At 34.6% G+C, this 12,467-nt stretch overlaps 1 protein-coding gene across 1 annotated transcript in view; it reads left to right on the top strand.

Annotated features, from left to right (window-relative positions):
• LOC148954955 (uncharacterized) overlaps nucleotides 1-12,467 on the top strand; it is a 234,621-nt gene that overhangs the window by 89,228 nt on the left and 132,926 nt on the right. The window contains exon 2 of the mRNA XM_089108002.1: nucleotides 10,557-10,654. Within this exon, the coding sequence (XP_088964128.1) occupies nucleotides 10,557-10,654 (98 nt within the window). The remainder of the gene's footprint in view (nucleotides 1-10,556; nucleotides 10,655-12,467) is intronic.

The following is a 12,467-nucleotide window of genomic DNA, read 5'->3' on the forward strand; positions in this document are numbered from 1 at the left end:
ACTTACACACACACAAAATCTTACGCACACACACAAAAAATTAAACAAAAACAAAAAAACTTACACACACAAAAAAAAACTTAGACACACACAAAAACTTACACACACACACATAAACTTACACATAAAAACTTACACACACACAAAAACTTACACACGCACACAAACACACACACACGCACCCACAAAAACAAAAACATAAAAACACACAAACAAAAAAATACACACACACACGCACAAAAACTTACACACACACAAAAAATTGAACATGTAAAAAAACTTACACGCACAAAGAAAATTACACACACAAAAACTTACACACACACCAAAAAAACTTACACATACACAAAAATTTTACACACACACACAAAAACTTACACACACAAAAAAACTAACACACACAAACACACACACAAAAACTTACACACACAAAAAAACTTAGACACACACAAATACTTACACACACATAAACTCACACATAAAAACTTACACACACAAAAACTTACACACACTCACAAAAACTTACACACACACACAAAAAAACTTACACACACACACACACACACAAAAACTTACACACATACAAAAACTTACAAACACACACACACAAAAACAAACACACACACAAAAAAAAACACACACAAAAAAAAAAACTTACACACACACAAAAACTCACACACACAAAAAAACTTACACACACCCATAAAATCTTACACACACACAAAAAATTAAACACACACACACACACACAAACTTACACACACACAAAAACTCACACACACAAAAAAACTTACACACAAACAAAAACTTACACACACACAAACACTTACACATAAAAACTTACACACACACAAAAACTTACACACACACACAAAATCTTACACACACAAAAAAAAACTTACACACACACAAAAAATTACACACACACACAAAAACTTACACACACAAAAAAAAACTTAGACACACACAAAAACTTACACACACACACATAAACTTACACATAAAAACTTACACACACACAAACACTTACACACACACACAAAACACACACACACACCCACAAAAACAAAAACACACAAACATACACACAAAAAATAAACACACACACACCAAAAAAAACTTACACACACAAAAAAAATAACACAAAAAAACAAACTTACACACACAAAAACATACACCCACAAAAAAATACACACACACAAAAAAAACTTACACACACAAAAAAAACTTAAAAACACACAAACAAACTTACTCGCACACAAACACTTACACACACACAAAAACTTAAACACACAAAAACTTACACACACAAAAAACTTAGACACACAAAAAAACTTACACATAAACTTACACATAAAAACTTACACATAAAAACTTACAAACACACAAAAACTTACACACACACACACACACACATACACACACACACACACACACACAAAAACTTACACACAAACAAAATCTTACACACACACACACAAACACACAAACTTACACACACAAAAAATTAAACACACACACACAAAAACTTACACACACACACAAAAAATTACACACACATGAAAACTTACACACACACACAAAAACTTACACACACAAAAAAACTTACACACACACACACAAAAACTGACACACACACAAAAACTTACACACACACAAAAAATTAGACACATACAAAAACTGACACACACACAAAAACTTACACATAAAAACTTACACACACACAAAATCTTACACACACACACAAAAACTTACACACACACACAAAAACTTACACACACACACACACACAAAAACTTACACACATACACACACAAAACTTACACACACAAAAACTTACACACACACACACAAAAACTTACACACACACACAAAAAACTAACACACAGACACACACAAAACTAACACACAAACAAAAACTTACACACACACACACAAAAAAAATAACAAACACACAAAAAAACATACACAAACACAAAAAATTACACACACACACATAATATCAAACGCACACGCAAAATCTTACACACACACAAAAACTTACACACACACACAAACCTATACAAACATATAAACTGACACACACACATAAACTTAGACACATACAAAAACTTAAACACACACAAAAACTTACACACAAAAACTTACACACACACAAACTCTTACACACGCACACAAAAACTTACACACACACACAAAAACTTACACACACACACACAAAAACTTACACACATAAAAAAACTTACACACACAAATAAACTAACACATAAAAACTTACCCACACACACAAACTTACACACACACACACAAAAACTTACACACACACACACACAAAAACTTACACACAAACAAAAACAAACAAACACACACACAAAAACTAACACACACACACACAAAAACAAAAAAACAAAAACAAACTTACACACACACACAAAAACTTACACACACGCAAAAACTTACATACACACACACAACAAAACTTACACACACACAAAAAACTTACACACACACACACAACAAAACTTACACACACACAAAAACTTACACTAACATACAAAAACTTACACACACACACACACACACAAAAACTTACACACACACACACACACAAAATTACACACACACAAAAACTAACGCACACACACAAAAACTCGCACACACACAAAAACTTACACACACACACACACAAAAAAACTTACACACACACACACAAAACTTACACACACAAACACACAACAAAACTCAAACTCGCCCACAAACTTAAACACAAACAAAAACTTACCCACTCACACATAAAATTACACACACACAAACACATACACACACACAAAAAAACTTACACACACACAAAAACATACACACACACACACACACACACACAAAAACTTACACACACACAAAAATACTTACACACACAAAAAAAACTAACATACACAAAAAAACTTCACACACACACACAAAAAAACTTACACACACACAAAAATATACACACAAAAAAAAAATAACACAAGCATGAAAAATTACACACACACAAAAACTAACACAAACACAAAAAATTACACACACACAAAAACTTACACACACACACACAAACTCGAATGGATATTATTGATGAGCTTGAAGCCTTGGCAGCCACAATTAGCAATGTGAGTACATTTTTAATTTTTATATTCAAAATAAAATTATTTTTCTTGGTCACCCTCCAGTATATCTAAGTCCCCCCACAATACAAAACACCACCATGCTATCTTTATACTCGATAGAAAACATAAAACATATTATTTTTACCCTCAAAACCTAACCCCTCCCCCACTGTTTTTACAACGATAATAATCGCAATAGAAATAATTCTCTTTTCGTTAAATTTATACAATTTTAAGCATTCTATATCCTAGCTAAAAGCGACCATTCACTTCCGTCAATTCTTAAAGCATTATGCCGCTCTGTTTGACATTAGACTCTCTAGCGCGAGGTTAAAATTAGCTGTCACCCTTTTCAGAGCACTTCTTGTAAAAGGTTTCTCAGATCAAAATGGTTTGTTTTTCCGACAAATTAAAACGGTTTTTCAGACAATTGCAACTTATTAAGCGCAGGCCTATGCAATCTCTATTTGAAGAAGTGAATCGAGTTATTTTCAAATTAAGGTCTAACAATATTTTTTAGGACATTGCTGAAAGGGTGGGGGGGGGGTTGACATGCCTCAATTCTATCACCATCATTGTAAAATGAAAACAAACTGTTTCTTCGCATGAGAAGTAAGGGGGGGGATTCGTTGTGTAGATATGTATACCCTTTGACAAGAAAACTAATGTGTAAATATATGCGTTGCGTCTATAGGCATATTTTTAATTTTTTTCAGGCTTTCTTTCGATAAAGTTTCTTTTATATTCCCAGGAGGGGTGCGTGAAAACTATGGTTTTTAAGTTTGATATGCAAGGCTAGAAAGAAAAGTCTTTAGGAGTTGCATGAAGCTTATATTATGCGTAAATTGAATAGCATTTAACCTATGTTTGCAAAATTTTGGCCTATAGGATGCTGGGTTAACGATCTTTTTTTTTATCTAATTTAAAGCCTATAGACTGGAACATTTAATTTTTTTCTAAATGATAAAAATAGAAACATTGATTTCTATCCTAAGGCTATAGACTACTGACTGTCATGATTTTTTTCACAAGCTGTGCAATAAAAACGTTTGATTTCTGACTTTAGTATATTTTTAGTTTTTGCTTTACTGAAAATGCTGGCGTAGGGGGGGGGGGGCTTTCTTAGTGATAAATACTTTTCTAGACAAAATTATGTGGATGAGGGTACTAATTTTCTTTCTGTAAATAAGGGGGAAATTATTTTCGATACTAACTTTTTTCTCTTCTTTAAGGCAAATTGTGAAGAATGCCCGCCGCCACCCATTAAGAGAGCAAGGGGTAATAATGCGGCCCCTGCGAAGGCGACAGATTGTGAAGAATGCCCGCCGTCACCCAGTAAGAGAGCAAGGGGTAATAATGCGCCCCCTGCGAAGGCGACAGTTGTCCAATATGGTCGCTGGCCGAAGCTTCCTAAACATGTGTTACCTGACCAAGCCGCAGCCCAATCTGCACAGGATTGTGACATCGATGGTCCATCCACTAGCAGGAAATTCAAAAGTGAATGGACAGCTTCCTACACGATGGCGAGTCCCGCTCCTGGTAAAGTCGATGCTCCACCAACACAAGGTCCACCAATGGTACAGCATGCTTCGCCTGGGCATTCGGGCACTCAAGTTCAGCCAGGATTTGCAAATGTGAGCATTTTTCCTACCTATCTTATAGAAATATATATATATTTCTTCCAATGTCTTTTTAGTCTTTTCTTTTCACTATTTTTCAACACTGTGTAAAAGTGTATCTCAGGGATATTAAAATATTAACCCCTCGCCCCAACCATTGTTTTAAATTTCTCTGCTCCCCCCCTCCCTCCCTCAGCGATATCTAAATATAATGTAATTGTTTTGTTTTTGCATGTCAAACCGCTCTTTTTTTCTAATCTTTGCTATTTTCTCTTCCTTTATTAGAATCATGGGAACATATTTTCATCGTATTTTGCATATTTTCGTTGGAAAACACATTGAAAAACCATATTAAGAGCTATATTTGTGACTTTTTCACTAACAATTCCTTTTTAGCCAAGTCTTGACTTCCCTAATTGAAGAATATGAATTATAATCATGGGAACATATTTTCAATGTATTTGCATATTTTCGTTGGAAAACACACTGAAAAGCCATATTAAGAGCTAAATTTGTGAGTTTTTCACTGACAATTCCTTTTTTTGCCAAGCCTTGACCTCCCTAATTGAAGGATATGAATTATAATCAAGGGATCGTATTTCATCGTATTTTGCATATTTTTTGTTGGAAAACACTTCCTGTAAAAGGTTTCTCAGATCAAAATGGTTTGTTTTTCCGACAAATTAAAACGGTTTTTCAGACAATTGCAACTTATTAAGCGCAGGCCTATGCAATCTCTATTTGAAGAAGTGAATATTTGAAGTAAGTTTTTTTGTATGTGTAAGTTTTTGTGTGTGTGTGTAAGTTTTTGTGTGTGTGTAAGTTTTTGTGTGTGTCTGTGTGTGTAAGTTTTGTGTGTGTGTGTGTGTAAGTTTGTGTGTGTGTGAGTGTGTGTAAGTTTTTGTATGTGTGTAAATTTTTGTGTGTGTGTGTGTGTAAGTTTTGTTGTGTGTGTGTGTGTGTAAGTTTTTGTGTGTGTGTGTAAGTTTTGTTGTGTGTGTGTGTGTAAGTTTTTGTGTGTGTGTATGTTTTTGTTTGTGTGTGTAAGTTTTTGTGTGTGTTTTAGTTTTGTGTGTGTGTGTGTATGTTTTTGTGTGTGTGTGTAAGTTTTTGTATGTGTGTGTGTAAGTTTATGTGTGTGTGTAAGTTTTTGTGTGTGTGTGTGTGTGTAAGTTTTTGTTTGTGTGTGTGTAAGTTTTTGTGTGTGTGTGTAAGTTTTTGTGTGTGTGTAAGTTTTTATGTGTAAGTTTTTGTGTGTGTGTAAGTTTTTTTATGTGTGTAAGTTTTTGTGTGTGTGTGTGTGTAAGTTTTTTTGTGTGTTTGTAATTTTTTTTGTGGGTATTAGTTTTTTTGTGTTTTTGTGTATTTTTTTGTCTGTGTGTTAGTTTTTGTGTGTGTGTGTGTGTGTAAGTTTTTTTTTGTGTGTTAGTTTGTGTGTGTGTAAGTTTGTGTGTGTGTGTGTGTGTGTAAGTTTTTGTGTGTGTGTGTAAGTTTTTTGTGTGTGTAAGTTTTTATGTGTAAGTTTATGTGTGTGTAAGTTTTTGTGTGTGTCTAAGTTTTTTTGTGTGTGTTAGTTTTTGTGTGTGTGTAAGTTTTTGTGTGTGTGTGTAAGTTTTTTTGTGAGTGTAATTTTTTTTTTTTGTGTTTAAGTTTTTTTTGTTTTTTTAAGTTTTTTTGTGTGTGTGTAAGTTTTTGTGTGTGTGTAAGTTTTTTTGGGTGTCTAAGTTTGTGTGTATGTGTAAGTTTTTGTGGGTGTGTGTGTGTGTTTTTTTGTGTGTGTGTGTTTTTGTTTTTGTGTGTGTGTGTGTGTTTGTGTGTGTGTGTAAGTTTTTGTGTGTGTGTGTAAGTTTTTATGTGTAAGTTTATGTGTGTGTGTGTAAGTTTTTGTGTGTGTCTAAGTTTTTTTTTTGTGTGTAATTTTTTTTGTGTGTGTGTAATTTTTTTTGTGTGTGTAAGTTTTTGTGTGCGTGTAAGATTTTGTGTATGTGTGTGTGTAAGTTTTTTTGTGTGTGTAAGTTTTTTTGTGTGTGTGTAAGTTTTGTGTGTGTGTAAGTTTTTGTGTGTGTGTAAGTTTTTGTGTGGGTTTAAGTTTTTGTGGGTGTGTGTGTTTTTTTTTTTTGGTGTGTGTGTTGTTTTGTGTGTGTGGGTGTGTGTGTGGGTTTTTTGTTTGAAAAATAAACTATTTCCGTAAAATCTGAACTAAAATTTGAGAAATGAGTGACTCCTCATGAAAAGAGAGCTAAGGGTAATGACGCTACTCATATGCAACGGTTGGAGTTGGCTGGCCCAACTTTTTATGATTTTCTTGGAAAAGGGTAAGGTATATCGGTATATTTATGAAGACTATACCTTTCCACAGAGCATTTTGATCATATTGTTCTCAATCTTTTTAGGACGTATGGAGCGAGTGGGACCTCACTCATGAGGACAAAATTCTTTTTTGCAACACAAGCGTTGATGGTACTGATGATATAATGGAAGTCCACTATACGTCTGAAGGATTATCTTACACGTCAGATGATCTAGTGAGGAGGGGGCCTTTTGGAAGAATGTATATCGAAGACGACTATCGTCTATATGTAGATATGCCCCCCTTGAGAAATATTGAAATAGCCAGTGATGAAGATGACAGCATAGAAATAATTACATTACCTTCACCTCAAATTGAGGAAATTACTATTGAGGATGAGGTAGTTGAGGACGATAATGAGATCATATATTTAAAAAGCGTTATATACATCGATTTGACAAATTAATAGAAATATTTAGAAGAATCATTTATTTTTTTATCATTGACAGAAAACTTGGTTGTGGACTGATAATACCCTACGGTGTGATAAAATAAAACTGAACTATTCATGTACAGAAGTCTCTGCTGGTATCTTTATTCTATACATATTTATTATGAGAAGATAAATATAGTACAATCAAATTTATTGTATGATTATAATACTAAACTCTTTATGCATATCAATAATTAGATTTATCGTTAAATCGTATATGAGAACTCTTCCACCACGGTTTTCGTTGTTTAAAATCCATTTCGTAGAATGGCCTCTTATGTTGTCTCTTAAAGGGCCACTTTTTTTCTTCTCTTAGAACATATTCATCATAATATTCAGTGTTATATCTTGCACTATACACATTTTTCTTTGGGTTTTCACTGCTGTCTTTTACACTATAGAGAAAGCCCTCTTTTCCCAGTCTCTTCTTTCGATCTTCTTTTCTGTCATATCAAGAACGCCGGGGGCCCTTTGGGAGCCCGGGGGACCTTTGGGGACCGGGGGCTTTCTTCAGGGTTGGGGTAGGGGGATCAGAGCCCATTGGGGTTCGGGTAGGGGGATCGGAGCCCTTTGGGGTTGGGGTAGAGGACCTCACGACACTTTTCAAATGGAACGTGTGTATTATAACGACCACAGAGTTTCACCCTCAAATTCTCTTCTAAAACCTTTTCTAAAATCATCTTTTAAAATCTCTCTAGGGAGTCAAAAGTTGGGGGGTGGGGCCCTTGTGTGTCCCAAAATGCGTAAATTAAAAAATATTAAAAAATTGGGGCTCAGGGGCCTTTGGGGCACCGGGGGACCTTTGGGGACCGGGGGCTTCCTTCGGGGTTGGGGTAGGGGGATCGGAACCCTTTGGGGTTGGGGTAGTAGGATCGAAGCCCTTTGGGGTTGGGGTAGAGGACCTCACGACACTGTTCAAATGGAACTTGTGTATTATAACCACCTAACCTCACATTTGAAATTACTTTGAAACCTTTTCTAAAATCATCTTTTAAAATGTCTCTAACTGTTTCGCCAAAATAATTCCCTAAAATGTCTAAAACGATTTCGTCCAAATAACCCCTAAACGTAATTTCTGCGTGTTCCTTTTGTTTTTGGCATCCCTGCGCTGTCACATTTCAAATTACTAAGAAACCCTTTCGTGAATCAATAATTTCCCTTAGAAACAACAAATTAATTCCCCTTTCTTGACAAATCAATCAACCATGACATCATCTGTCAGACATTAAAACTTTGCCTGGAAACAATAATCGACCTTTGGAAATTTAGGTCATTGACCGAAAACATCCATCAAAGTGAGAACATCCAAGAAAACATCCATCAAAGTGAGAACATCCAAGAAACATCCATCAACGTGAGAACGTCCAAGAAAACATCCATCAAAGTGAGAAAAATACTCTTTTTCCATTCTCACTGACAAAAACCATAAATCAGACATAAATTGATTTTGGCATCCATGAAAAACATCAAATAAATTGACCAACACTCATAAACCTCCAAGAAACATCCATAAAAGTGAGAAAATTCCTGTTTTTTCAAGTGAGAACAATCCTGTTTTTTCATTCTCAGTGACAAAAAACCAACAAAGAGAAAAATCTCTAAAAAAAAACAAACAAACGAGACTGTGGCCAGTGGAGAGAAAAGAAAACAACAGAAACAAAACAACGTGGATATTTCGCCTGTATACAAACAAGGCTTCTTCAGCACGAAAGACACACAAGAAGAACAAGAATAAAAAAAAACAAGATAAAACTAAAAACCAATAAAACCACCACAAAAAAAAAACAAAAAAAAAAAAAAATGTACAATCGGCGCAAACTGATCCACGTAGGGAAAAGATGCTAATATAGAGTTACTTCAGTGAGGACACCAGATTCTCAGTGAGCTAACCATAAACCACGTGGTTCGTCCCGTGTCAATAGGGGCCTTTCTACTGTTATTGACGCTTTACTGAAAACAAATTATATTACAAATGTTTTCTTTTGTAGTTATTACAACATGGAAAATAAAAATTACAGTAAAATAAAACCTTTAACTGGTGAGCTTTCTGCAGCTAGTATCATTATAGTTGTAGTCGTAGCAGTACAGTAGTATATTTGACACAAAAAACCGCAGGGCCACGGCTACAGAAAAAAAACATTCAAAAAAACAAATACAATTAACAACATACAAATGCAATTAAAGGATTCAATCTATACGTTTGACCAAAATGATTAAAGCACAGAAAACCATTCAAAAACACTAGCACAAACAAATAAACAAAAACAACATACGACACACTCACGATGGATTATGCCTAAACGAATAAACCTCACTAGATCTTTAAGACTGATAAAACACCCATCTCCCAGAAATTTTCCCCCCTAAGGCTCATCCCCCTCATCCACTCAAAAAATTTCCTTTCTCAAGACCCGTAACTCTTCACACTTTCCCTGATGATGCAATAAACTTTTCTTTAAATCACCACACAACGGGCAAGTGTGAAGACCATTGTTCTTTCTAACCCTTTCAAAATATACTCCTCTTCCCCCAATCGACATAAAATTACCTCTGCAAGAAATTACCAACTTAATATCCTTCTTAGATAGCCCAGCTTTAAAATGTACATCCTCTCCCCATGCCTATTTTACCCAAGAAAATCAGACGTTCTGAGAATCAGACTTTCGCCCCCACTCCTGAATTTCCTGATGGACTAAGATAGAATATTAATTCAAAGGAAATAATCCGTTTAATTTTATAAGTTTCTACCAAGAATATTTAAGACACATGTAGGTTTCACTACAGACAAGAGTTTGCTGCTGTCCCCTTCCCTAACTGTTGAAGTCTAAAACCTTCTGTGTAGTTGGTGCTTTACTGAAAACAAATTACATTATAAATATTTTCTTTTGTATTTACTACAAATTGAATTAAAAATAAAATTACAGTAAAATAAAATCTTGAACTGGTGAGCTTTCAACAATTAATACCTTTATATATTAAACATTCAGTTTAATTTTGTTTTTTCTTTTAAGACTATTCAAGACACATATACCGTGTGTCTATAGTTAACGAAATGGCTCGGAAAGTTGATGGTTTAAGTAGTATCCCTGTAGGCACTTCTAGAACACAGGTAGGAAAATTAGCACAGGGAAATTAACATTGGATGTTGGTTATGATTGTTGGATGTGTGTTATGTTGGTTATGTTTGCTGTTTGTTATGTTTCTTGATGGTTATGTTTGTTGGATATGGCTGATGTTTGTAGGTTATGTTTGTTGGTTATGTTTGTTGTTTGTTGGTTGTGTTTGATGTTTGTTTGTTATCTATGATGTTTTTTGGTTATGTTCGTTGGTTATGATTGTTGGTTATATTTGTTGGTCATGTTGTTGGATGTTGATTATTGGTTATGTTTGTTGGCTGTTGGTTATGTTTGTTGGTTATGGTTGTTTTTTATGATTGTTGATTATGTTTGTTGGTTCTTGATTATGGTGGTTGGTTATGATTGCTGGATGATTTTTGATGGTTATGTTTGTTTTTTATGTTTTTCTGGATGTGATTGTTGGATGTTGGTTATGTTTATGTTTGATGGTTATGTGGTTTGATGGTTATGATTGCTGAATATGTTTGTTGGTTATGTTTGTTGTTTGTTTGTTATGTTGCTTATGATTAATGTTTGTTGGTTATAATTAATGGTTATAATTAATGGTTGCTGGTTATGTTAGTTATGTTTGTTGATGGTTAATGTTTGTTGGTTATGTTTGTTGATGGTTGTTGCTTTGGATATATCTGAAAATAAATGCTGTTTCTACCGGAGCCTTGTTTATATGCAAATTCCATGTCTAGACACTTGTACGAAATCATGTCCAAACAGGGGTGGATCCAGGACTTTTTTAGGGAGGGGGGGGGGGAAATAGGTTGATCCGATAAAAAAATTAGGGAGGGGGGCATAAAATAGGTTCATCTGATAAACTTGCGTTAGGAGCAAGTTTAATTAACGCAAACTTGGGTTTTTAAGTAAATTACACTACTTTAGACTATGCTAGGGGGGCGCTTCCCCCCTGGATCCGCCACTGTGTCCAAACATACCTCCCCAGGCGACAGGAGCCATTTATAGCACACTAGAATGGAATCATGGAATCCCGGGTGGGTTACCAGGGGTGGGAATCTTGCCAGCTGAGCGCTAAAAACAGGGATGCTGTGACGTTAGAGGTAAGGGCATGTTCTGCCCAGAACATCCAAGAAACATCCATAAAAGTGAGAAAATTCCTGTTTTTTCAAGTGAGAAAAATCCTGTTTTTTCATTCTCAGTGAGAAAACCATAAACCACGTGGCTCGTCCCGTGTCAATAGGGGCCTTTCTACTAATAACGCAGTGGGTTTTTGACTTTTACAGTTACGTAAGGGGACCGTAGCCAAACTCTTGCTTGCAGTTATTTTTGTTCGTATTAATTTCGATTTGCATATTTGATTTAAGTTTTATTCGTTTTGGCAATTATATTATTCATTTATGTTATTACCTGCTGTATGTTTTTTGCCATGATTGTTTATTTATTTTCTGTTCGTTTTGGGTTTATTTATTCTTTAATAGTAAAAAATACTTGTTTTGCATTTTCATTTTTAGTTTTACTTGTTTTAAGATTTATTTATTTATTTATAACAGTAGGTGTTGTGTGTTTCTTTGCTAGGATTGTTTTTTTTTTTATTCTTGCTTGTTTTGAGTTTTATTTATTATTTAATAGTAATTTCTGGTCGTTTTAAATTTGAACTATCATAGGTTTTTATTTTTGTTGATCTTAAGTTTAATATACCGTTTAACTTTCTTTGAAAAACTTTCTTTTTTTTGAAATTTTGTTTTAATTAATCATTAAAACGGTGACAAAAGTTGATCCTGGGTATGTCCGAAATGGCTGAGGTTAGTGAGGTGAAATTTTGTTCATCGTTGACGG

Source organism: Artemia sp. Qi Xiang Cuo, chromosome 2, assembly GCF_049724085.1.
Source record: "Artemia sp. Qi Xiang Cuo chromosome 2, ASM4972408v1, whole genome shotgun sequence".
Taxonomy (NCBI): Eukaryota; Metazoa; Arthropoda; class Branchiopoda; order Anostraca; family Artemiidae; genus Artemia; species Artemia sp. Qi Xiang Cuo.